Below are 27,163 nucleotides of genomic sequence, written 5' to 3'. Positions count from 1 at the left end.
CGAGGGCCGTCCCAGACCGCCGCCGCGCAGGGGGTAGGCGGAGCGCGGCGGGGTGAGCTCAGCTGGGCGTGCCTGCCTGCCTGCAAACTTTTCGTCCCAGGGCCCCGCGCCTTCTGGTCCCCAGCTTCTCCCCGGAGGTGAGTCCTCGCCCCCCGCGCTGGCGTTGGGGGGCCGCTTATTACCCCCCCCCCCCCGCGGCACTGTAACTTCTTGCTCGGGCCGTAGCCACCCGCGTGGCTCTAGGCGCTGGGTACCTCCCCGCTTCCCTCCCGCAAGCCCGGGGGCAGTTCTTGGGCGCTGTGCGCGGCGCTGCTCGCTCGAGGGAGCGTTTGCTCAGTGCGGCCGGCGGGCTCCTTTCCCTGGGCAGCCGCGGCCCTTCCCCCCGCCCGGGAAAAGAGCTTGCCCCCTATCGGCTGGAAGGGGTGAAGCCCCGAAAGCGCGCGGGTGCAGAGCGGAGGGGAGACACTCGTAGGAATGAGACCCCTAGAGCCCTGGTGCAGACGGGCCCGGGCGGGCAAGACGCTGGTTGGAGAACCGCCGCCTTCCCCCGTGCCGGCCGGGGCGGGGAGCTGCAGAGCGGAGTGGCGGCGCGGTTGGGGCTGCCGCAACTCGCCTTGTGTTTGCCTTCAGACTGCCTAGTGGGAAACCGGGGCGGGGGTGGATTCCCGCCAGGCCTGGCTTGTGGCTGTGGAAGGTCCCCTTTCCCCCGGGGCGATGCCTGACGCAAAGGCCAGGGTGGATGTAACGCCTGGGAATGAAGGTCCTGCCTGGAGGTGGAGCAGGAAGACCCCGGTTGCTCGTAAAAGAACGGGCTTGGCTGTTGCACGGGCTTTGTAACTGGTCTGAGGCCACTCAGGCAAACTTTGCAGGATTAACCAGAGTTGCAGCGGGCGCGGACGTGTGGCTCTTTTTCCAGCGTACAAACAAAGCCACCCCAAAGTGAGGTGCACCAGCGCGAGTGTTTCCCTTCGTGTTTCTGCTCAGGCGTCCCCTTCCTTCCCTTTGCCTTTGGAGGAGGTGGATGACTCCACGCCTGAGTTACTGGGCTGTGGGGATTGTAAAACCAACGCCCCCTTCCCACCCTGATACTCCCTGTTTGGTCTGAGCTGGTGTCCTTCATGGAAGAGGAGTTTTTTGGAGAACATTGAGGGTAGGTTTCTGCCTCCACATTCCCTTCCCTAGAGCATGAGAAGCACTGAAGTCTGGCTGTGAAGTTCAGGTCACAGGGGCAGGCACTTAAGTCTGCGAATCGGTTGGTTCCCTTTGGTGGTCACCCAGTAGGTAGGTCAAGTATCAGAGGGTTAGCCGTGTTAGCCTGTATCCACAAAAACTAGAAGTCCTGTGGCACCTTATAGACTAACAGGTTTTTTTGGAACATAAGCTTTCGTGGGCAAAGACCCACTTCATCAGATGCATGTCTGGTGTAGGTCAAGGATCCCTAAAGCACTTGCATAGAAAATGAAGCAGGCTGTGATGGCCTTTAAAATAGACAGCTTTCGTGTAATCAGTGCAACTATGGCTAGTGCAAGGACCTAAATTTCAGTGTCTGCCTCTAATCAGTAGAGAGGGGATGCGCATAGCCCTTGCCCTAGGCGCAGATATCACTTTCTTACGCACATATGCGGAGTCTTCTGAATATTGTTGTAGAGGGCAGGAAATGCCTGTCTTTGAGGGAGGCTTGTTAAGTAATTTGGGCTCAGGCCTGCCTAGGTGCTGCTCCCTCAGTAACAGTATGCTTGAATAACAGGCTCCTGTTAAGAAGCAGTCCTGTAGCACCTTTTGAGACTAACCCTCAAAAGCGCATGACCTCATACATTTGTTAGTCTGGAATGTGGTACAGGACTGCTGCTTATTTGTGAAGCTACAGACTGGCACGGCTGGGGGCGTGCCTTCACTTCTGGAATTTGACTTTGTGAATCTGGTAGAGATGCGCAAAATCGATCTGTCATGGGGTCAGCAATTGACCCTTGTGCTCCTCGGGATAGGGAAGTTGATGGGAGAAATGTTCCCGTTGACCTCCTTCAGTGCGGACATTCGGGTAAGGCGATTTCAGATACGTCAATTGCGGTACCTTAGAAGTGCCTATCTGACATTGACTATACTGCCTAGTGTAGACCTGGCCTGAGACTATTTACCAGGATCCTACTAATGCAAGGTTCATCATAGAGGAACTGCAGGTCAGGATAGAGGGGTGACAGAAGAACTGTAGGGGATCAGTGCCTGAAGAGGAGTTGGGTCAGGCTAAAGGCATGCTAGGAAAGCTTTAGTCACTAGTAGCCCCATATTTAACACCATGGCGTCCAACTAGTTCTGAAGCGTAGTGCCTGCTGCTATAGCAAACTTGCCACATTACTCTAACAATATATTTATTGTTCAAGCTACACTCAACTGACTTAATAGTCACAGGTGGTTAGTGTGTTGGACACCACGGCTGTAATCTGTAGGGCGGCTGGTGGACAAAGATGTGCTTTCTGAGCAAAACTGGGGACAGGCAGGGGCAGCTGTAGGTGGGAGGCTGCTGTGAGGGGAGAGAGGGTTTGGCCTAGACAAAGTATATGGGGAAGAGGACTTCTCTGGGGTCAGGGAGATGGGAACAGCTGCTGTTAATGAAGCTAAGGTATTTGCATAAAGCAGCTGATGTCCCATAATCCATCTCTATAATGGTGCTGGTCTATAGAGAATGTGGTCATGAGGAGTCTAGGCTGTGATCTTCAGGGACTTGCATAGAAGAATATTTCTAATACAGATTGAATCTCTCTAGTCCTGCACCCTCAGGACCTGGCCAGTGCCAAAAGAGAATTTGCCAGACCACAGGAGATCAATATTGTCTAGCACGCTACCAATGCTTCCACTGCCCACTGGACTCTTACAAGACATGTAGGGGTAAATTACAGCTAAACAGCAGAGAACTCTGAGAACCAGGACTGGTGGCTGGAAACAAACTTTATGGGACTGTGAAAACCTTGGCCACACGGAAAAGTGGTCATCCGGCTAATTAAAATCATGCCAGATTACGGATGTTGCCATGTGAGAAAGTTCTGGATTAGAGAGGTTCAACCTGTAGCAGTTTCTTGAAACTAGCAGGTGAAGGCATATGACCCAGGGGCTGGTAATTAACCATCCAAACAATTTACCAAGGGTGTGATGGATTCACTATTATTTGGAGTCTTTAAATGAAGACTGGATATCTTGCAGAATCATATGCTCTAGCTCAAACAGAAATTATTTAAAAGCATAATCACTGGGTGAGGCCCTAAGGCCAGTTATGCAGGGCACAATAATAAGACCCCTTCAGGCTATTCCCCAAGTCTGTATGGAAACTTGATATGCCCAAGGCCTGACCTTGAAGGAAATGAGATCTTGTGGTCTATGCTGATGAGCCTTCTTCCCTTTCCTGCCCCTCAGCTGGTTGAGGAAGTTCTCCATGTGGGTATTGTGGGGGAAGGCTGGTAAAGTTTAGTTCCAGTACACCAGGGTTTCCCAATTTATGGGTCAGGACCCAAACATGGGTTGTGATTACATTTAACCTTGTTATCCCCACCCTTGCTGTGTCTTATTTATACCTGGCCCTGCAGATTTCCAAGACCAGCATCTGATGAAGTGAGTCTGTGCTCAGGAAAGCTCATGCTCAAAACTTTTCTGTTAGTCTATAAGGTGCCACAGGACCCTTCGTTGCTATTTCAAGAGGGTCATTGGCTGGGCTGGGCTGGGTGGCTTGCTGCACAGGTGGCTATTAAGAAGCCATTCAGACTCCTGAAGTGGTTCTCAACTTCTTAATTGGATTAACAGCTGTCAGGCAGTTAAGACAATCACTACACTGAGAACCATTTCAGCTGCAAGGCAGAAAACTGCATACCTGAGGATCAGTGCCCAGCTCAGGTAAGGTGGGGGCTTGAGGCCGAGGTTGAGAAGAGGGTGGGCAGAGCTGATCAGCTCCCTGGCTTCCAGCCTCTGCAGGAGATGGGTTTCCCTCCAAACTCCAGCAGGGTTGCTGCACGAGTCAGGGATTCCCCACCAGCCCCTTTTGGGGTTTCCATGGCTGGCTGTGCTGGCCAGGACTCTGCCCTAGCTGGCTTCCACCCATGGGGGTTGGGGTCCCAGCCCCAGCTGGTTTTCAGCCTCAGGGAGAGGGGTTCCCCCCACCCCCGTACCAGTCAGGGTTCCCACAGCTGGCGTTGCAGGTTGGAGCTCCATGCTCCAGCTGACTTCCAGCCACGGGGGTCTGTGTGCCTCCCTTAGCTCCCTGCAGCCTGTGAATGACTCTCCTAGCCCCTGAGCGGCCGTTTCTACACAGGCCACTTCCTTTGGAAGTGGCATGCTAATACATGGAGTGAAAAATGCTAATGAGGCATGGATGCAAATTCCCTGTGCTTCATTAGCATAACATCACGATTTGGAGTCCGGAAAACATTCTTTTGGACTCCAAAACGCCGTGTAGAAGCGCAGCTGCCAGGGGGGCTTCCAGAAGGAAGTCCTTCCGGAGGCCCCTTCTTCCTGAAAATTTTTGGGAAGAAGTGGCCTCTGGAAGCCCCCACCTGCCCCCGGGGCTGTGCTTCGACATGGCATTTTGGAGTCTGGAAGAATGGTCTTCTGGACTCCAAATCACATGATGTTATGCTAATGAGGCATGGGGAATTTGCATCCGCACCTCATTAGCATCTTTCGCTCCCTGTATTAGCACTGTGTAGAAACGGCTGGTGTGGGGTTTAAGCAAGGGGGAGCAGTCAGGAGATGCGTGTCTTTCTACCACCACAACCCTGATTAACTGTAGCAAATGTAATGTTGTTCTATGAATATATTTCCCCTTTTCTATGAAATAACTACTATGAATATATAAACATGAGGGGCACAATCTTATATTCTTGCCTCGGGTGTAAAATTAGCTTATTACATCTCTGCCGCCTCCTCTCACCACCTGTTTTTGAATTGTAATGGGTCACTGAGTCTTCCTAAATTACCAAAATGAGTCCCTGTCTGGAAAAGATTGGGAACTGCTTCAATACATAGAGCTCAGCACAGGTACAAAATTGGCATCCTGCAAAAATGATCTGCACATATGAAGAGGTTACCCACAGATTTGCAGGGTTCTGGATACAAATTTTATACCTGCATCCGTATCTACAAAAACGAACTGCGGCTATCCACATGCACAGATGTGGATAGGCATGGATATAAAACAGATATCGGTGGATTTTTCAGCACTCCACCAATATAACAACTAAGGTAAATTGCCTGAGATCTCAGATATCCCCACAACCTAGAGAACTTGTAGGGGTAGGTGGTCCCCATAGGTCTCTTAGGCTATGTCTGTATGGCAAATAAAACAAGAAGTCAGTCCTGTGGCATTTGATAGAACAGGAAGTATTTTGGAGCATAAACTTTCATGGGCAAAGACCCGCTTTGACACTGCATCTGACAAAGTGGGTCTTTGCCCATGAAAGCTTGTGCTCCACAATATCCGTTAGTCTGTAAGGTGCCATAGGATTTCTTGTTGTTTTTGTGGACACAGACTAACACATCTGCCCCTCTGATATCCATATGGCAAATGTATCCCAAAATAGCAACCCCTGGCTTTTCCATGCACTCGAAATAGCGCTGCCGTTTCAAGTGCCGTATTCTGGTTCTGGTACCCCTCATACGATAAGAGGTAATGAAACTTTCAGAATAACTGTTTATTCCAAACTACGGTGCCATTTGAACAGCACCAAGTTCGGAATAAGGAATTTTTGAAAGAATTTACACAATTTGTATCATGCAGATTATTTTGGAAACAACTCGCTGTGTAGCCATAGCCTTAGTGAAAGCAGTATTGTGGAATAGCTGCAGCAGGGCATGGCTGGAGTTGTTAGAACAGCCCATCGGCAGGCATGCTGACTGTGCAAAGGTAGGCACTGTAGAAGAATGTTATTCAAAACAAACTAACTCCACATGCTGGCGTGCCTGCCTGTGAACGTTAGTGTGTGCAGTCAGCATGATGCAGAAGTGCTCGTTGGCCTGCATGCCATGGGGAGATCTAAGAAATGTAGGTCCTTATCAGGAGATGGCCAGTAGCTCCTGGCTGTGAGTTTAGAAACACCCTGAGGGCAAACCAGGCAGTGGTTGGGGGAGGGGGGGAAACGGAGGTGGGGGAGGGAGTTCCAGGTTTGCCGGGCAAGCCTTGGAGAACTCGTTTCTCAGGGCGTTGCTGGGATGGGAAATACGCTGTACTCCTTGCAGACCCTAATAAGGTACCATTGGCAGGATGGCGCTGTGAGTGTATCCTGGGCCACTGTGCTGCTCGGCACAGCAAGCTGGACCGGCCGGCTTTAGGGCAGCAGCTCTACAGCAAGGAATGGGAGGGAGTGACTCGGAATGTGTCAAGGAGACTGGCTGCATCCAGGAGCCGCCTCCTGCAGGAAGAGGTGGGGGCAGGGCCGGCAGCCCTTGTAGCCGGTTGAGGATGCTGTAGGAGCCCTTGCCTATTGCTACAATGATGGGAAGGGACAGCCAGACAGAAAGTACAGTCAGACAGCGGCCTTGGCTGAGGAATGTGTGACACCCAGGCTTTCCTTTGTTCTGCTGCTGCAGCTGTGGGATCTTCCCCGCTGACTGGAAAGGGCTGGGGGCTGACAGGTAAAAGGGTTGGAGAGGGGTTGTGTGGTGGGGGGGTGCGTATCATGGGCCTGAGGGTGCAGGAGGGCAAGAGTGGTGGTGTGAGCTGAGGGATGGTAAAGCTGCCTGGGGAGAGTGGGGGGCGGGGCGCTCCTGTCTGAGGTGTGGGGATCTGAGCCGTGTGCAGAAGGCTGGCTTCTCGTCTGCACTGATCCCAGGTTTGCCCTTCTCTCTGCTTATGATTTGTTTTCCCCCCTCCCCCTGCCACGTCGGGTACCTCTATTCAGCAAAAGGTTGAAGGTGAAGAGAGTTCATTGGTGCTTTGGCCAGTTGTTCCTGCTCTGCCTCCCAGAGAGGAGAATGGCAGAGGCCCTGTACGCAGTTTGTCTCAGGATCAGACAACATTTCTTGGTTCAAAATCTATTTCGGACCACCAGTCCAGCTCTATTTGTGCAGGGTCCCCCATTTCATCTGGGGACACCCATCCTCCAATTCTGTTGTTTCCCACTGTGCCTTTCTTTCAGGTTCATTTGCCTGGGTTTTGCCTTGCAGAGTCATGTCTCATCCCCTGTTTGTCTCTCCACCCTTCTTCTGTCCCTCAGGTGCTGAGCAACCAGCCCCAAGATGGCATCATCCGGTAGCCCGGGGACTCGAATGACTTCCACAGTCAGCATCAATATTTCCACTCCAACTTTCTACAGTCCACAGAAGAAGTTTGCACCAGTGGTTGCTCCTAAGCCCAAAGTGAACCCCTTCAAGGCTGGGAGTGCTGTTCCTGGGAATGCCTCAGAGCCTCCCCTGCCCCCGCCTTCTGGGGCTGGTGCCCAACGTGCTTGGATAGGGAAAGTGGGCGAGGTCCCATCAGCTGTGGCACCTGTGCTCACTGAAGGTATGTGAGATCCATAACCCATTATTTGCTCCATCTGGGGCATCTTATACGTGTTCTTGCATACTGAGGTGCATGTGGTCAGGGGGCAAGGAGGGGACACAGCTACGAATAACAGGTGGGTGATGACTCTGGGAGGATGGCAGGACTCCAGAGTGGGACACACAGGGACATGGGTGTGATTCTGAGCACTCTGGTTTAGGTGTGCATAGCATTTTCCTCCCCAGGGGTAGAAGGGGGTGGGGGCGATTCTGGTCTCATGCTGATGTATTGGTGAGTCCGTAGGAATACGGTAGACCCACGACTTACACAGGGGCTGTGTTCTTGCACAACCCCATGTAAGTCAAAATTCCTGCAACTGGGGGAGCCAGGAAACTGACCAGCGCTGCAGCACTAGCCAGTTTCCTGTCTCCTGTGCGTGGGGGACAGTCCAGAGCCAGGCTCTTGGCTGGCTGCCTGCCTGCCACTCACAGGATGGGGCGGGCTGCCACCTGGTTCCTGGCTCCCCACTGCTTGCTGGAGCCAGGAAAGTGCCCAGCACATTCTGCTGCCCCTGACAGGAGCGGAGAAACCTCTCCTCTCGGTGGTGGCAACCGAGTCCACTGCCACTCCCAACAGAAGTCAGTAAACTGACCAGCGCAGCACAGCTCGGCGTGGCCCTAACCTGAGAGATGCGCAGCTCGAGTGCATGTGTCTTGGGGGTTTACTGTACCATCAATCGGCACAAGGAGCCGTTGCATTGCAAGGATGAATCCCCATCTTAGTGTGAGCCATGCCAGCAGCAAGCTGTCTTCCATTTCTGTGATCGCTCCCTAATCTTGCCCCTGTAGCTCGCCTCAGATTGTGAAAGCTCTTCCTCTTTCCTCTCACTTCCTGCCTTGTCACCATTATGTGTATCCTGCCTGAGTGGGTGGAGGGATGGAGCTATAGGGGCAGATGGGAGCTGCCAAAAACAGGAAGTGAGACATAGCAATTTGCCTCCCTGGGTTTTGCTCTCTTATTTTGAGCTTTTACTTTAACTCGGGTCGGGAACTTTCTATGGGTTGGGAGCATCTGACCCACAGAGAAATCACTGGGGGCCATGTGCAAGTGAGAGGCAGCCAACAAAAACAAAACAACCCCCCAACCCCGCATCCTCACAGACGTGGCCCCCTGCATCTGAGGCTAGTCCAGTTTTTGTGGGTAAACTAGGCTCTGAGGTGGGGCCAAAAATGAGTGGCTCGGTGCATGGGAGGGGGCTGCTGGGGAGTAAGCCGGAGAGGATGTGGTGTCTGGGTGGGAGGGGAGGGTGCAGGAGTAGGCTGAGTGGGTGGGGTCTGGAGGTGGGCTGGGGGTGTGTGGATGGGAGGGGTCTGGAAGGGAGGGACCTGGAGGTGCCTACTTAGCTCTGCTCAGGGTGGGAGCCTGGGGGTGGGGGCTCCTACCTAGTGCACTCTTGGCTCTGTATGCTGCAGGGAAGGCAGCTGCCATTACTGCCCCTCGCTTCTCCCATTGGTTGCAATTCAGCCAGTGGGGGAGAGTGGCGGGGTTAGCAATCTCTGCACCAAGCACTTGTCTGCAGTAGACAGAATGCTGACCCCCCGCCCCGCCCTAGCCTGGCAGAGCCTGTGGGCTCGATTGGGCCTGCAAGGCTCAGGGCTCCTCTCGCCCTGCTGCAGCTGGAGCTGGCCAGTGCTGGCACTCCAGCTATGGCACCCCCTGCGAGGCTGGAATGCCAGCACCAGCTCTCACTGCTCCATGGGCAGGGAGGTGAGCCTTGCACGCCCAATCCAGCCCCTGGGTTCCCCATCCCTGCTTTAACTCTTGAGCCCTGCTGGGATCCTTTTCTCTCCTCTGAGAAGCAAATGCTCCCTGGTGACTTAGCCTCCATACTGGATCTGACCAGTGCAAGCCACTAGGGGTATCATTACTCTACCCACATTCTCCTTGACTTCCCTGTCTCTCACCACTGGGTTTGCCTCGGTTAGGGTCGGTGTTAAGATATCGGCTGTGAGCCACCGTCTTTAAAAAGGCTAGACAGGGCATTGGACGTCTAGCACACAGCCTACCTTTTGGTCTAACGCCTTCACATCCTGGTTAAGACACAAAGCCACAGAGAAGAGGGGTGCAGCTGGGAAAACTTGCTTCCCTCTTTTGCTCCCTTCCCACCCAATGTTTTTGGCAGTGTAACTACATTGACTTCAGTGCTGTCCCGACCCTATTCCACTGGTGAAAATGAGACCAGGATTAAGCCCCAAATAGCTTTTATTTGGTGGTCAGAATGAGGGAGTGTGGCTACTTTGAGGTTAGGTTCCTGAGGCTGGCAGAGGGAGGAAAGAACTCGAACAGAACATTGTGATTTCTTTTTTTTTTTTTTTGAAAAGGGAGGGCAACATGCTGGGAAATTGAAGGTGACGTTTTTAAAGTGGACCTTCAAAGATAGTGGTGAAAAATGGGCTTTATACACTTTCTTTGCTGCTTTTCAGTGGAGAAAGGAAACCAGAAATTCTCCCTCTTGGAGGGGGAAAATAGGTGGGATACCAGTGCTTGGTTGTTCTCTTCCATAGACGTAAGGGTGGCAATACTGTGACTGACGCACACGCACACGCACCCCTCTCTTACGTCTGCAGAGTAAGTTTGCAACCCTCTTCAACTCCCTGTTGGCTGAGGACCCCCTGCTGGATAAATGCTGGTCTCCTCACTGAAATCTGTACAGTGTAGGCAAAGACTAGATTTGATGCTCTGTTGCTTTTTTATGGCTGTGAATCTTGGTGGGCCCCTAGCAGCGTGGCTTCATTTATTAATCTCTGAAATGGACTCCAGAGACCTTTGTGTTCTCACTTCTGGGCAAGGCAGTGATTCAAACCCTTTTCCCTAGCTGTGAAACTGTGTGGGCTGTGAAATTCTCTTGTTATGACTCCGAGTCTGGCTGTCTGTAAGTCACTTATTGAGTCCTTGGAAAGGAGCTGTATGAATCCAAAGCTGCCTTATTGGGTCTACCCATTGTGATATGACTGTGACTAGATCTTGTGCACTGCTGGCTTTCCGGCTTTCTGATTTGTCCACTAGATGTCTCTGTTTCTATTTGAGCAAGGTAGCTGCTTGAAAACATCATAAACACCCAGTATTGTCCTGGCATTAAAAAGCAGCTGCTGGACTGGACTGCCCTTATCTTAAAACTCCAACAAGGAATGTTCTCACTGAGAGTAGACAAAACATCAAGCCTGTTGGGAGTTTCTAGCCCAAACAGTGGTTATGATAGTATTCCAAAGAAATCCCTTGACCGTCCCAAATGGTAAAACTTTTGTTTTCTGTAACTTCCCCATTCCACATTTCTTCTGAGTCACTCAAAAACTTGCAACAGAAGTCAAAGGGCTGGAGGTCACAGAGATTATGGAGAGTGATTTTGTGAATTTCAAGCTTAATTGTGGAGAGATGATACTCTCTAATACAAAGGCAAAGAGTGCCATGTGAGTGTGGGAAATGAGTGTTATGCAGTGCTAGCTCTGTGAACTTCTATGGCCTGTTCTTATACAGGAGGTCAGACTGGATTTAGTTGTTTGAAAGTCTATGAAACTTAGGCCTTGCCTACACTAGAAGGTTAAGTGGAACTTGGCTGACTTAGGTTGATTTTTTTCTAAGCAATCAGTTCATACTACAGGGTCTGTTCCGCTGACTTTAAGGGCTCTTTAAGGTTGACTTTTGTACTTCAGTTTTTTCCAAGGACTAACACCAAAATTGACCTTGCATGGTTAAATTTAGGGCAACACAGATGGAACACTGCGAAATTCAAGATTCTTGGCCCCTTGGATGTGACCCACAGTGCCCCAATGTGACCACTCTGGCCACTACTTTCACTTCTGCTGCTCTCCAGGTGGCAGGGAACAGCTCAGGAAGTCTGAATTTCATTTCATCTTTGGCCAGTGTGGTGATGAATTCCCAGGGTCTCAGACAAGCTCCAGCACGGAGCATGCAGGAGATCCAGGACCTTACATTGCTGTGGGTAGGTGGGTGAGGAGAAATGAAGCTACACTGGCAAAGCTACGAAGCAGCAAAAGAAACCCAGACATCCATGCCAAGATCTCTCAGGGCATGATGGAAAAAGGCAACAATGGACACCCAGCAGTGCCAGGTGAAAATAAAGGTGGGTCAGGCATACCAGGAGAAAAAGGAAATGGACATTCTGGGTCACCGCTGCAAACATGCCACTTCTTTGAGCAGCTGCATGGGAGTCGAGAGTGGGACCCAGCCACTGTCCCCAGATAGTTGGTATCTCCCAAGAGGTTCCAAAAGCAGGCTCTGACAACAGCAGGAATGACTTCGAGGAGGAGGATGACGACGACAGTGGTCAGCAGGGAAACGGAACAGCAGATCTCACCGACAGCCAGGAACTTTTTGGAATTTTGCATCTCGTCCCCTTCCTCCCAGGACATTTTGCAGCTGGACCCTGATGGTGCAGGGGGCACCTTTGGTGAGTCCTCATTTTGAATCATGCTAGAAGTGGGTTAAGGCAGTTGGGTATGATCTGTGGCAGGGGCTATGTCTACCTAGTCCGGGCCCCCTCAAACAACTGGTTAGTGTGCCTGAGGATGGAGCGCTGATCCTCTTTGGACATCTTCATAGAGCTCTCAGACAGACAGGCTACGTCTACACTAGCCAAAACCTTCGAAATGGCCATGCAAATGGCCATTTCAAAGCTTACTAATTAAGTGCTGAAATACATATTCAGCGCCTCATTAGCATGCCGGCAGCTGCGGCGCTTCGAAATTGACACAGCTCACCACCGCGCAGCTCGTCCAGATGGGGCTCCTTTTTGAAAGGATCCCAGCTACTTCGAAGTCCCCTTATTCCTATCTGCTCGTAGAATAAGGGGACTTCGAAGTAGCTGGGGTCCTTTCGAAGATGAGCCGCGTCAATTTCGAAGTGCTACAGCTGCCTGCGTGCTAATGAGGTGCTGAATATGCATTTCAGCGCTTCATTAGTAAACTTCGACATGGCCATTTCGAAGTTTTTGGCTAGTGTAGACACGGCCATAGTCTTTTTTTTTAATTCTTCTCACAAGGTTTTTAGGGGTGGCTGCCTTATTCCAACCTTCACGATAGGACACCTTTCCAGGCCAAGCCACCAATAAATCATCTGGTGTCATTGCACCACAGAGCAGCCTCGTGTCTCTGTTCAATCAGCATCCGTTCACTTTCAATGTTTGTTATTCTAAGCAAGCTAATCTCTTTGCAACCTAGAGGAATCGGGGGAAGGAGCATTAAGCTGTGATAGCACAAGCTGCTCCACTTTTCCTGGACCCTCCCTCCCTTCCCAGCCCCTCTCCCAGGCTCCTGGTGGAAAGAGAACTTTCACTGTCCCATCAGAGTGGGGAGGACAAGCACGCAGTGAGCGCAAGCGGCACACGGCCCCAATAGCGCAAGCCACACTGCTGTGCTTGCCCCTGCCCCCCAGATTCCTGGGGGAAGAGAAACTCTTAATGCCCCAGCAAAGTGGAGAGGGGAAGCATGTGGTGACAGCCAAATCCACAATCTTCCTCCCCTCCCCCACACCCTCATGTGGCGCATGCACAGCTGCAGAAACTGCTTTCAAGCAGAATTGCAAAAGCACATCCCAATCCGTCCCATGTCTTGCTATGACTGGAAGCCAGTTGAGTCAGGCAGGTCCCTTAAGATGTCTGTGTAGTACCTGCTGGGCAGAGGATGCTTAAAAGCCAGAACTTCTCCTTGTGCATAACACATCCCTGCATTTTTCTACAGAGGCTCTTTCATGAAATTCTTGTGTGCTTGTAAAACTTCTCACCTATAGTAAATGAATCTTCCTAATGGCTGGCCCTCACTTATGTTTTTGTTACTTTTTGTGCAACAGTGGGCTCATTGGCTACCACCTCATCCCTGTCCCCTAGCTGCTACAGGCACAGATCTGAAGGAGAAAATGAACACAGGAAGGTACGTTCCTAGAACACATGCAAACCACCCACGCAGGGCACAGTTAAATGCCTGGAGGAGAACCATGCTGAAGGAGAGGAGAGTGGATCAGGATGACAAGAGAGTGCTCAGAGAATATGAAGTCCAGATCAAGGAGGAGATATTGAAGCTGGTGATGCAGCAAACAGAGCTCCTGAGGTGCCTGTTACCCAAGAGCACAGAGCCCCCTTGCAGCCATGGTGAACCACATGCCCTCCTTACTGTCTTCTGTACCTCCCCCGTTGGCATCCCAAAATGCAGAGTGCGGGGATCAAGGGCAGCCTTGCATTCTACTCCCAGGGATGCTTCTGAGAACAGAAGGCTGACATTCCCCCACCTATGGTGGCGAAATACCTCTTGCCCTTTCTTACCCACCTCTGAAGCCCCTGCCATGAACTTCTTTACTGTCCCAAAATAAAAATGATTTAAGCTTACAAAAGCAGTGCCTTTATTTAATGCTTGTATTACACTGGGGAAAGGGGGAGGTTTCTGGTCCTTCATAAGGCTGTTTTCTAAGTGTCTCTGTTTAGCAATGCCCTTCCCTATGCTCTCCCTATTGCCCTGGTGTCTGGCTGCTCATAAGTATTGCCCAGGTGATCTGCCTCTGCCCTCCAGCCTAGCACAAAATTTCCCCCTTACTGTCCCATAAGTTATGAAGCACACTGCAGGCTGCCACCATGAGGGGAACGTTGCTTTCAGTGAGGCCTGAATGAGTCAGGAGGCTCCTGAACCCGGCTTTTAAAGGGCCTATTACACATTCTTCTACCATTCTGCACTTGCTCAGACTGTGGTTGAACTGCTGCTTACTGCAATTCAGGTGACCTGTGTATGGCTTCATGAGCAAAGGATAAGCTGGGTCTTCTGGGGTCACTATTGGCATCTCCACATCTCTACTGCTGATTTTTTTTTCTATTCTGGTAAGAGTTCCATTCTGCAGCTTTCTAAACAGGCGAGAGTTCCTAACAATGTGCGCATCCATGCACCTTTCCTGCCCATCCCACACCAATGTTGGTGAAACAGCCCTTGTGATCCACCAGCACCTGCACCACTATTGAGAAGTGCCCATTGTGATCTAGGTACCTCTTAGCAAGGTGGTCTGGTGCCAAGATGAGGATGTGAGTTCCATCCATCACCCCACCACAGTTAGTTAGGGAATGCCATTGCGGCAAAACCATCTACTGGGTCCTGCATATTTCAGAGTTGCCTTCTGTAGCAGAAGGGTATTGATTGCCTTGGCTATGCAAATGACAGCAGCTGCCTGCCCTTGTACATTGGCCCGCCGACTCTTAGCTGTCTGGCTTTGCAAGCTTCCACAGAGCTAATGCCACTTGTTTGTGAACTGACAGAGCAGGTGTCATTTTAGAATTACAATGCTTCAGGGTAGGGGAAGAGCAATTTGCAAAGTTACACGCAAGTGGCTTTACACAGGTGGAAGCTTTGTAGTCCCTGATGGTTGTCCCATATCAGCAGAACAATGCCGTCCCGCCAGTTTGAGCTTGTTTCACAGCACCAGAAACGGCACGCCACTGTGTACAAAGCATTGACTGAGGCCAGCATCTCCCCGTTCCTCCCCTTCAGTGTTTCGCTTTCATGTATGTGTCTCCTCCTAAGAATCTTTACCACGGTGAAGGCTGCTTAGGCTCTTCACGTACTGCAGCCCAACGTGTGAGGTGTTCATAATGTTTGCCAGCAGTTTGAGGCTGTGCGGGTTCCATGCTAGCCTTGTAATGGCATCTCCATGGATATGAAAAAGGGTGCAAAAACACTTCTTGCCCCTGCTTTCTGTGGGGAAAGGGAGGAGAGAAGTGCATGGTGGGAGACTGATGAGACACACCAAGAACCACCCACTGCATTTTTTTTTGGTCCTGTCAAAATACTGGGAGCTTAACCCACAATTTAAGGGGGCAGCAGGAACTGTGAGATTGTCAGCAATGTACTATAGGTACCTAAGTTGGGGGATGCATTTCATCAGCTTTGTTCCAGTGTGGACGTGCACCCTTGACTTTACAAAATTGGGTGCTGCAAAATCTATGTTAACAAATTCAACCGTTTCTAGTATAGATGTACCCTAAGCTGTGCTGCACAGACAGACGCCAGTATAACTGGTATTGCACAAAAAGTGCAAGTAGTATAATGTTAAAGAGGAAGAGAAAATGCTACTGCTATGTAATAGGGCAAATTAACATTGCTGTCAGAATTCTCTTGTATTTGCTGTTGAGGATTAAGATCAAATTAGTGCAGATGCAGTAACTAATGGTTAATCCTTAGGAATACGGGTATGAAGCCATTTTGGTGACTAATTCATAATTTGTGCTGTTACAGTGCCTACTGTCCTGGCAGATCTTGGTTCCACTTCTGCAAGCTGCTATGTTTCTTGGAACAGCTATTTTCTTTTTGTATTCAATCTTCCCCCATTATCTTTCCTTCTTCAGTTGGAACAGCTGAATGGACTTTGCTCAGACTTTTTGTTCTGTTCAGTTTGTGCCTGCAGAAAACAAGGTTTGAAATTACCTATTTGTCACCAGCCAATGGAGCTTTCCTTTGACCTGAGGGTCAAACTGTGGCTGAGGATAACCATGCTCTTGCTACAAAAATAAGCTCTGCTCACACAAGGTGAAAATGAGCATTCTATCAATAGATCGTGCACATGTTCAGAATGTTATCACATGTACAGAAATCCTAGTGAAGCACCTGGCTCCCTCTTGGAGCTCTTTGGGGTACATTGGGTCTGGCTCCTCAAGAAGGGAAGGAGGGTTAGAAAAAAGTGCTCTCTCTCAACTTGCGAAGCCAAAGTGAGTGTGTCACCCACAATAAATCTTTTTTTTTGAGGGGGGGGGAAGACCACTGACCGCGAACAGCATTGACCGTTAACTTCAACACCAATTATGATACTTTAACAGCTTCATAGATGAATGGGGCAGTGCATGCTCCCCTGAGTTCTTATTTCAGGCTCTCTGCAAACTCGAGTAGACCATGCTGTTACAGTTTTACTTATTTCACATTTTCTTAGTTTTCTTTGCAACCCTAACAACTTACCATTTGTTTTCAGAGAGCAACTGGAGAGAATGTGTGCAGAATGCCTGGTTCCTGAGCAACGAGGAAATCTTATGCCTTCAGCTTTAACAAAAGCTGTGTCCTAGCCCTGGTAGTTCTGAAGAGAACTGCCCCAGGGTGTCCTAGTGAATTGCTGATGTTGAGTAACTTTCTCAAGCAGCAGTGGGTCAGAACCAGCCAGGCCGGGCTTTTCACTCCTCAGAGTTGTGGGTCTAGCAGTTGAATGGAAGTCGACTTCATGGTGTTGATTAGGGGTAACTGGAAGCAGCAATAGAAGCACAAGATCTAGGAAAAGAACTAAGATCCCGACAAGCTGCAGGGCCATACTGATGCCTATTTAGTGCCACACAGGTGCTCAAGAAACACCCATGGGGCCCTGCTGCACTCGAGAGGGTAGTATCAGCCCCAACCTAGCTTGGCTTCCAGCCTGCCACGGCCAGGGAAGGGACAGCCTGAAACTGGCATGGCTGTGGTTTCTCCCACCCCTGCAGCCGCTACCACGCTGGAGAGAGGTGCCATGTTCCTCCCAGCCCCAGAGCAATCACTGTTGAGGAGAGGTGCCCTTTCCCCCCAGCTCTGGGGCTGCTGCAGGTGTCAGAGGAGAGAAGTGAGGCTAGTCCTCTCCCCTTGCAGTAGCCCTGGAGCACCCTCCTTCATTTCAAATCTCTCAACACAGCCCCACCCTGTTGCCTGCACTCCCAGCCCTGAGCCCCTCATCTCCTTGGACTTGCTTTATGCAGACTTCTAGGACATTGGTGGGCAACCTGCATATAGCTTGTCAGGGTGGGTGGTGGGGGGCACCAGACACCTGTACCCATGGATGTGAAGTAAACAACCTGTCTGCACCTTCCATGGGCCATGGTTTGCAATTCCTAGCCTGTGGACACCACAGCCTTTGCTGCTTCTCAGAGAATGGAGAACAGCAGCTGGTGAGAAGTGCAGGTGGCTATGCCCACTGATGCAAGGTAAACAGCCTGGCTGGTGTACCCCCAGCAGCTCATTCGGATGAGCTGTGCAGTGAGTGGGCTGCAGCTGCCCACCACTGTTTCAGGCTCTTCATTGCAAGAAGTGTGGGTGTCTGCAAAAGTACTAGGAAATGAGAACTAGGCTCCCTAACCTTCCACCCTATGGGAGCTGCGGTGTAGGAGAAAGAGGAAATGGGATGCCAGGGTGAGGCACTGGGGAAGCACATGCAGGGGAATAGAGAAGAAAGGATGGAATGGCTAGAGAGGGAGTTACCTAAATAAGGGCAAGCATGCCATGTCAATGTACATATCCATTATTTCAAAGGAGGTCTACTGTGTGTTTTAAAGGAAATTGGGGTAAAATTCAACATGGTTTCATAACAGGTGCAACGTGCCCAACTGACCTCATCTCCTCCACTGATTGTCTTAGAAAAAAATTCAGGTCTCAAGTCCCTGGACTGCAGTAAGGGGACTGATATGGTTCCGCATGGGAAACTATTAGTTAAATTGGAAGAGATGGGGGTTGATATGAGAACTGAAGGCTGGGACAGGATGTGGTGAAAAGGCAGACATCAGCTCATTCTAAAAGGTGACCTGTCTGGCTGAAAGCAGGTTACTATTGGAGTTCCTCAGGGATCCATCTTGAGCCCCATTTGATAGAACACTTCATACACAAACAATGGGACCATAACAATAACACTTGCAGATGACACAAAGGTGGAAGGTATTGCCAATATTGTGGAGGACAAGAATATCATACAACCACGTCGAGTGACCTGTCAAGTGGAGTAATAGAAATGGGATGATACAGTGTATATCAGGGACCTGCAACCAAAACAGAGAGAGGAGCCGTTTTTCAAATTCAGTTACAAAAGCAATACCTCAAGTGCTGCAGTGCGTGTGGTTACGAGATGGTCTTTAATTCCATTATACAAGGCACTGGTGCTCTGTGTGCAGTTCTGCCCTCCCATGCCCAAGAGAGGAATTCTAACTGAAGCAGGTGCAGAGAAAAGCTGGTAGGGTGATCAGAGCAATGGAAAAATCTTCCTTATGAAAGAAGACTTTTAAGTCCTGTTTAGCCCAACCAAAAGAAGGCTGAGCGGAGATAAGATTGCTGCCTATAAATACATCATAGGGATAAGTACCAGGGAGAGAGGAGTTGGCACAAGAACAAACGGAGATAAACTGGCCCTCAATAAACGGTAGGCTTGAAATTAGACAACTCACTAACCATCAGGATACTGATTTTCTAGGGCAGCCTCCCAAGGGGAGTAGAGGGGACAGAAAGTTCTAACTAGTTTCAAGACCGAACTTGTTAATTTTATAGTGGGAATGGGATGATGGGGCATGTGGCCCGTTGGCAACTGCCAGCAGCAAAAATCCTCAGTAGCTGGAGACAGATCACAAGATGGAAAGGGTTCTGAGGTACCATGAAGAAATATTTCCTAGTTATCTGTCTGATGCCCACTTGCTTAGGGTCTAGCTGATGACCACATTTGGGGCTGGGAGGGAATTTCCACATGGACCAAACTGACAGAGACTGCATGGGGTCTTCACCCCTCTGTGCGGCCTGAGATTGACTTGCTGGTTTGAGCTAGTCTTTAAACCATGTTTTGAGGAGTTCAGTAACTGAGACAGAAGTTAGGGGTTCATCACAGGAATGAGTGGGTGAGGTTCTGTGGCTTGTGATGTGCAGGTCAGACTGCAGGATCACAATGGTCCCAAATCTGGATCTATAAATATGCTAAAGGCGTTGCTAAATTTCCAGGGTACACAGTGGCCATGTTGGTGTCTGTTATGCCATAGCAAATGTGGTGGGCATGGGCTCTGGTGCCAGTTCTGTGAGGGTGTGTTCCCTGTGGGATGGAAGTTAGAGACTACTTAGTTTGACAGTTCTTGTGTCTCTGGCCTGGACAGCACTGGCTCTTGTGTGTGAGTGTTGCTGGAAGTGCGTGGTGAAAACCTGTCTTTTTCCTTCCCTGCAGAACTGCCCCTGCCACCGCCACCACCTCCAGGAGAGGAACCGGTCGTCTTGCCGAGCAGTACTTTCCCCCTGCCCCCACCGCCATTCGAAGAGCCCTTCCCCTCTGCCCCAGAAGAGGTTTTTCCTTCTCCCCCTCCTCCCCTGGCCGACGATGGGCTTGAAGCTGGGCTGCCTGCCCCACAGGTGGGTATAGCCACGGCTGGGCTGGGGTTTGCTTCTGAGCTGGGCCCCTCTAGTTCCTTGCATTGCCTGGAGCGCTTGCAGCCGCTTGGCTGGGCTCTGAGACGACGTCTCTGCACACGCACACCTTAGTGCTGGGTGGGGAGACACATTCTCCTTCCAGGCACCTCCTGGGTGTTCTCAAGAGCGCTTCACTCACATGCAGTCGCTGCAGTGGCACCGTCTGTCTGGGCCGGCATTCCCTAGTGCTCAGGCAGCACGCCCCTCCCCCTCACCTCCCGCTGGCCTCGCTCGAAATCTGGGGAAGGCCCTATTGTAGCAGAGGCTGCGAGGTTGGGAACCTCAGGGTGGCTTAGGGGATGCCCCATGTTTGCAGCCGCCCCTGACGGGGCGAGTTGTGTGACGTGCCCTGTTTCTCCGTTGGCTGGCAACGCAGGTGCGTGGGAAGATGAGCAGCATTGATCTGGAGATTGACTCGCTGTCCTCAATGCTGGATGACATGGAGAAGAATGATCCCTTCAAAACCCGGGTGAGCTGCCCAGCAGGGTGCCCGGCCCCCTCTCGATGAGTCGTGTTGAAGGGGAGGGGCGGCAGGCCGGTCACGCTAGAGGTGTGATGGGCTAGGCGGGGGCTGACTGGGGACTGTGTGAGGAGCTGATGCTCAGCAGGCAGTGGATAGATGAGCCAGCACAGCTGGAAGTGGGCAAAGACCCCTGCAAAGGGGAGGGGAAGTGGGGGATGCCTAGCGGATTGAAGGGGAAGACAACTAGAAGAGATGGGATGTGGAGTCGCCTCCCCTCCCCTCCGTCTGGGGGAGTGGCTGAGTTCAGCGTGTACGTGAGGAGGTTGGGGGTTGCCTCAGGCAGTGACGCAGACTCACCAGGGGCCTCGTGCCGACGTGTTTCAACATCCGCTGGAGAGCACCAGCAAAACACTGAGGATTTGCTTGTTCTGACTGTCCGTTCTCCCCACCTCTTCTCCTTGCAGGTGTCTCTGGGTTCCGCAGCTCCCCTGGAAGCACCTCATGCCCCTAAAGGCCATACAGAAACCAGGGCTGTGCCTAAAGATCCCCCACCTCCTGCTTCTTTCCCCCCGAAGTTCACTCCAAAGCCCAGCGGAGGCTTTACACCAAAACCCTCTGAAGTGGATGTGGCCCCTGCACCGGCACCCTGGGCAGCCCCAGTGCAGCGTAGAGAGCCCCCAGCAATGCAGCCCAGAGCACCAGCCCCATCTGCGGTCCCTCTTTCCTCAGCCCAGCCCACCCCTAAATTCACCCCATCCCCTGTGGCCAGTGCCCCCAGATTTGGAGCCAAACCAACTGCCAGTGCTCCTGGGGTGTCCCCAAACTCTGTGAGATTTACCCCCCCTCCCCCGGCTCAGAGCCAATTTACAGCCCCTTCGGCAGCGGGCTCGGCCCCACGAGCCCAGCCTCCCAGTTTCACCTACGCCCAGCAGCGGGAGAGACCTCAGGTGCAGGAGAAGCCGCGTCCCACCGGACAGCCTGCTGCCCCCCAGGATTCGGTAAGGGGCAGAGCCAGGCTCCATATAGCATGTGGCAGGGAGCGTGCTGGGGCGGGGGGAAACAGGGTTCCCTCTGGTGTGAGGGAGGTTAGTACCCACCTGAGAGGGGTCAGGTGAGGGACCAATTTCGACGTCTCTTTGGGCAGCGGAGTAGTCAGTGGGTGGAGCAGAGTATTCTCTTGAGACTCTAGGGAAGGAGGCAGGCTTTGCTGAGAGCTCCCGAGAGATGCTGTGCTGGTGTGGGAGGGCAGATAGGCATGGGGGAGGCTCCTGTCCCGCCCCTTCCCCCAGTAAATGCTCTCTGATGCTGAATATCTCCCTCTGCCTTACTGCAGCATAGGGCTCCTGCAGGCACTGGCTCTGAGCCCCCCAGGGGAAACTCCTCGCTGACCATGAAAGAAGTGGAGGAGCTGGAGATGCTGACCCAGAAGCTCATGAAGGATATGGAGCACCCGCCCCACGCGGACGCCTCCACTTCCGGTAGGTGCTGGCACACGAGGTCCCCCGCCCCCCCGTGGGGAAGAGAATTCTTGGAAACTCGGTTCTGATGGCCGTTCCCCTTCTCTCACCCTCCCCTCGCTCCCGTGGCAGAGCTGTGTGGCCTCTGCCGGAGGCCTCTGTCCCGAACTCAGCCGGCCGTGCGCGCCCTCGACTCCCTCTTCCACGTGGAGTGCTTCACCTGCTTCAAGTGTGAGAAGCAGCTGCAGGGGCGGCAGTTCTACAACGTGGACGAGAAGCCCTTCTGCGAGGACTGCTATGCTGTGAGTGAGGGAGGGGCTCAGGGCGGGCGCGTTGCTGCGCTGGCAGGGGAGTGAGCACAGGGTGCTGCTGTGCCAAGTCTGGGTACGGTGCCCTGTGTGGCTGGCCTGCCCCAGTCTCTCCTCCCTCCACTGGTGGAAGGAGACTGCCGCAGCGGCGTTGGCCCGTCTCGCCCACCCGTTCCTCTCCCTAGGGCACCCTGGAGAAGTGCAGTGTCTGCAAACAGACCATCACAGACCGGATGCTGAAGGCCACAGGCAACTCGTACCACCCCCAGTGCTTCACCTGTGTGGTGTGCCACACCCCCCTGGAGGGGGCCTCTTTCATTGTGGACCAGGCCAATCAGCCCCACTGTGTGGATGACTATCACAGGTAGGCAGGAGGCCTCCGGCCAGAGGAGGAGCCAGCTGTACAGGCAGGTAATCCCCCTAGAGAAGGGAGTCGCTCCCCCACACACTCAGTCTTGCTGCAGGGAGGCCCCCTCCAAGCTAGGCTGCCCCTCAGCTCTGCTGCACGGTTTGCCTGGCTCCGCGCTGGAAAGGCTGCTGGGTCAGTGTCTCCTCTGCTTCCCCCCGTGCTGCAGGAAGTATGCCCCCCGCTGCTCCGTCTGCACTGAGCCCATCATGCCAGAGCCCGGCAAGGATGAAACCGTGCGCGTGGTTGCCTTGGAGAAGAATTTCCACATGAAGTGCTACAAGTGCGAGGTAACCAGCCTCTCCCCCCCGTCTGCCTCTGTTTCCCCTAGGTCTGTCTCGTTACGGCACTTTCCAGTCCTCGCGCCGGTTAACCCTCCCACTCCCCCCACCGTGTGCATCTGTCTCATTCGCATTCGTGTCTCATTTGTCACTGAACTTCCGTGTCCTTCTCCCCCCAGGACTGCGAGAGGCCTCTGTCTATTGAGGCGGACGAGAACGGCTGCTTCCCCCTGGATGGGCACGTGCTGTGTATGAAGTGTCACACCACTCGTGCCAAAGCTGCACGCTGAGGGGCTTGGAGAGGCTTGTGCTGTCCTCCCCTATGCCAACGGCCTGCATTCCCCTGCTCTCCGTGGTCCAACCCCTTTGCCCCATAGGGCGCATTCCTACCTACAGACACCCCAACAGCAGTCCTCCCTGTGAACAGGGACCACCACCCTGTCCACTCCTCTGTGCCCAGATCCCCTTCTGCAATGCCTGTTTTTCCTGGCCATGGTGCATTCCAGACTGGGGCATGTGGGACATCCCTCTCTTCTCCCCTCAACTGCCCTGGCAGGGACATGAAGTCTTGGAGGAAATTTGCTGGCCTCTCCAACCCCGTGTGCTCTCACTTCTCCAGTGCCACCTGGTGGAGCTGGGCACAGCTAGCTCGTGGTTCTGAGGCTGAGGGCATCTCGGCTCCACTGAGCAATACTCCTTTGGCATTGCGAGATGACGTGCCCATCTCTTCAGTGCTCCTTTCTTTGTTGTCTCCCTCTCATGCCCCAGCACCAAGAAGTGGGTATTTCTGAGAAGAGAGGAGACAGAGCTCGGTGAGAAGCCTTGCTCCCTGGGCTGGAAAGAGTTAATCTGGTTCTGGCTTTCCAGCCGTTGGTAGATCTCCCCCACTGGCTGATCCTGGCTAACATTCATCCCTGCCTGATAGATCTGTTTGGCTGGAGAGGAGCCTGTCACAGGGCTTGGGATCCTCTTCGTCCCCTCCCAAGAGATCTCTGCTCCCCGTTTCCTTTCACTCTGTGTCTTCCTTGGTGCTTGGCCCAACTGCTTGACACAGCAAACTATCCAAAGGGTTTGTGTGTTTGCAAAGGACTCTCAGAGCTCATAGGGAGAGCTGCCAGCACCCTGGAGTGAATGGCCCCAGGGGATGGCGTGAGATTCGCTGCCAGTGCTAGCTGGGAGGAAGGGCTCCCCAGGTACCAAAGAGGGGATGTGCGGTGGCACAGGAAAGGCTGCAGTGATGATTGTGATGGACTAGTTGGCTTTGCCTGTCCCTAGGGAGAGCCCCTCTTCCTGGACTGGATTCTCTCTGTGACTGAACTGGCATTTTGGATGCTGTACTTTCCAGCCACTGTGTGCATCTAATAAAACCTTTTTTTTTTTTTTAAAAACTAAAATTTCCTGCTTGGCCTGTTAATCGGACCGTGTGCATTAAAATTTCCATGTTCCACCTCCATGCAGCCACGAGTTCGTATTGCTGGCCCAGCAGCGGTCCGGTTTCCTCCCCCACTTCTTTACCCACACCCTGGGGATATGGGTTCTGCCTTTGCATTGGCAACTGGAAGGGCTGGGTCTCCTCACCTCTGACACTGACTGTGTAGGCCAAAGCACTCGAGCCCTCTCTGATCTATAAGACAGATTTTCAAAGGTATCAGTCACGTAGAGATGCAGCTAGGCAGGTGCCTTACTTGCTTAGGTACCTAACTCCCATCGACACATCTCTAGCAGTCTAAATATTCAAAAATGTGACCCTGAAAACCACCCCCCCAATACTTGCGATAGTTAATTGCTTTGTTCTCAGGTCCTCTGGAATTGAAAGGTGTCCAACCCCGCATGCGTGTCCTCATTTGGGAGTAGGCTAGCGTCTCTGGGCTCTTTCACAAGGCTCCTCTCGAACCCATTGCACTTTGGCACCTAAATCAATTATGGATCTAGCCCCAACTGACAGAGGTTCAAATCACCGCTAATTATTGCCTAATCCTCCAGGCACCTGCACTTCCACTGCAGAAGCCTGGGAGCGTGTGCACCACCGCCTCAGTTGAGCTGCCCGGATGCTTATCTCACACCTAAGCCCCAGCAGGACCCTCACAGCATGTTGCCTGAGCCAGCTGGCATTCTCCGTGCACGCCAAACCCCACGTAACGTGGCTGGAGGAGAGAGTGGCGGCAGTACCCCTCTAACTCCTGGAGCACTCTGTGGGGATGTGGGAGGCCAGGGTCAGTCCCCCTGCCTCACGTGGAGAACGGATTTGGTTCTCTCTGCACCCGCCCCCCCACCAAAAATGCCCCAGCCATGGAGAGGGCGTCTCTTTAGCCTTGTGTACAGTAAACCCTCGATTTAACAGACTTAATGGGGGGAAGGGGTGTCCATTAATGCCAAAAGTCTGTTATATCTGAATGGTTATAGTGTATGATGGTGCACTGACCTCCCCAGCCCATCACTCACTCCTGTCCTCGGCCCCGCCTTTCCCTTCCCCCCTCCTGCCCCATTCTTCCCCTGGCACCTCCTTCTCCCTCTCCCAATTACCAGGAGCTGGCCTGGCTCCTCCCACCTCCTGCCGCTCTCAGCACTGCGGCTCCTCCAGCCCCCAGCTCTGAGCCGTCCGCGCGAAGGAAGAGCGTGGCCCCCCACCCCCACCCCGCCTGCCTGCCAGCCAGTGGGCAGCAGCCTCCGATCCCACGGCTGCCGCTCAGCGCCATGCCAGGCCACAGCGGCTGGCTGCCGACATGCTCCACGCACATGGGGCTGGGGGAGGAGAGCTCCTGTGCCCCACCGCAGCCCCACCCACCCGCAGGCCCTTGTGGCTGCACCCCTGCCGTGGCCCACGGTGAGTCTCCAGTAATTATTCAAGGGGGGGGGCTGGCAGATTGCAGCCATTGTTTCCGCAGTCCGTTATATTGGGGGTCTGTTAAATCAAGGGTTTACAGTACTTACACAGCCGAACCGCTCACAGGGGAAAGGAATGAGGCAGGCCCCACAGACCTCAGTGAGTGCCCCAGTCCCTGGCATGGAGGTGGGGTAAGACACAAGTTCCAGTTTCTTCACAGGCATAGGGGGCACAGAGCATAGGTTCCCCCCCATCTTGGGTGTGCCCTATCTCCTGGGCAAGTGTTCTAAGGGGGGGGGGGAACGAACAGCACCACCACCACTACCACCTCCCTGTTTTATTTTAAAAAAAGAAAACCCCATTTCCCCTGGGTTAGGTGCCAGGTTTATGGCTGTGAATCCTGGGTAGCAATAGGAACCTCACGTGTTAGTTTTCATATCTTGGTAGGACTCACAAGAGTGAAAAGCAGGAAAAACTTTTGACACTACAAGGTGAATATCGCTAGTCCAGCACCCTGACCACCTGACTGGTGCTAGAGTTTGCAATGACAGGAAGTCAATATTGGCTAGCAACATTACCAACACTTCCACGGCTTACTGGGCCCTTAGAAGACATTTAGGGGCAAATTACAGCTAAACAGCACAGAAGACTGAGAGCCGGGACTGGAGACTGGAAACAAACTTTATGGGACCATGAGAAACTTGGCCACCCCGATGGTAAGGGGTCAGCCAGCTAACTAAAAAAATCATGCCAGATTGTGGATGTTGCTGGACGAGCGCATGCCAGATGAGAAAAGGTCGCCCTATACCGCGTATAGCTGGGGTGTGCAACCTACAGTGCAGCACTATAACTATGGGGCAGCACTATAAACTCAGTCACTTTTCTGAGTAGCACCGTATAGTTCTCCCTCTCATTTGCAATGTGTTGTCTGTGTTTCACCAGTAGCCTGTCTTATTTTGATAATTTAAAAAAAAAAAAAAACTGTGCCAAACGTGGTATTTAAATTTTTGCTTTTTCTGTCTTCGAGACAGGCAATTGTTGCCTCTCACCAAAGAGCCCGTGCAAACCGAGACACAACTGCCCACTTGTGGTTGTGTGACTGCGTGAGACTTCTAGCAAACAAGCGGTTGAGTAGCTTCTGACTAAGGCCCCTAATCGTTGCCGCTTTACACGCACAGGCTTACATTCATTTCCTTACTTCACAAACCTGAGTTACTGCTAGTGACACCTCAGGGGGTTACATGTCTAAATGCTTTGTGGCTCAGTGGTGTTAGAAGAATCCAGCAGCTCAGAGTCTGTTGCCCTTGCACATGGGTAACCTTTTTTTTTTCTCCTGATACCTACTTATGAGTTACTACTTCTAGAGCAGCGGGTGCTCGTGTGCTTGGTGCTGAGGGTTTCTGGTTTGTGTGGTGAGTTTTGTGGAATGTATATGCATTACATAGGCATTTTACAAAGACCTTCACGGTATAAGCCCATGATGTTAGTGCTGTCACTCACCGTCTCTGAGTTGTGAGCTCATCTGCACAATGGGATGTGCATTTCCAACTTCAGTGCAACTGAAAGCTGAGTATCACCTTAGCCTACCTATGGCTATCAAATGAAATTTATTGTATGTCTTGTTTCTGCTGGCTGGAAATTGAGGGTGAAAATTTAAAGCAACACTGCCAACATGAAACATGTCCCTCAGAATTTTTCATTTCTGTTCTAGTGCTCTTGGAGGTTGGTTAGACATGAGAATAAAGAAATAGTCTTTGTT

The 27,163-nt window shown here is 52.2% G+C and overlaps 1 protein-coding gene across 1 annotated transcript; it reads left to right on the top strand.

Annotated features, from left to right (window-relative positions):
* On the top strand, positions 1 to 27,163 carry ZYX (zyxin). Its single transcript, XM_075001819.1, has 10 exons — positions 1 to 137; positions 7,194 to 7,480; positions 19,427 to 19,608; positions 20,042 to 20,134; positions 20,593 to 21,126; positions 21,462 to 21,606; positions 21,718 to 21,887; positions 22,079 to 22,257; positions 22,469 to 22,589; positions 22,760 to 27,163. Exons 2-10 carry the CDS (start codon positions 7,216 to 7,218, stop codon positions 22,868 to 22,870), a joined length of 1,800 nt encoding a protein of 599 aa, XP_074857920.1. The 5' UTR covers positions 1 to 137; positions 7,194 to 7,215; the 3' UTR covers positions 22,871 to 27,163.

Source organism: Carettochelys insculpta, chromosome 1, assembly GCF_033958435.1.
Source record: "Carettochelys insculpta isolate YL-2023 chromosome 1, ASM3395843v1, whole genome shotgun sequence".
In the NCBI taxonomy this organism is placed as follows: Eukaryota; Metazoa; Chordata; order Testudines; family Carettochelyidae; genus Carettochelys; species Carettochelys insculpta.
Note: the sequence above shows the minus strand (reverse complement) of the source record. Positions and strands in the feature narration are given on the sequence as shown.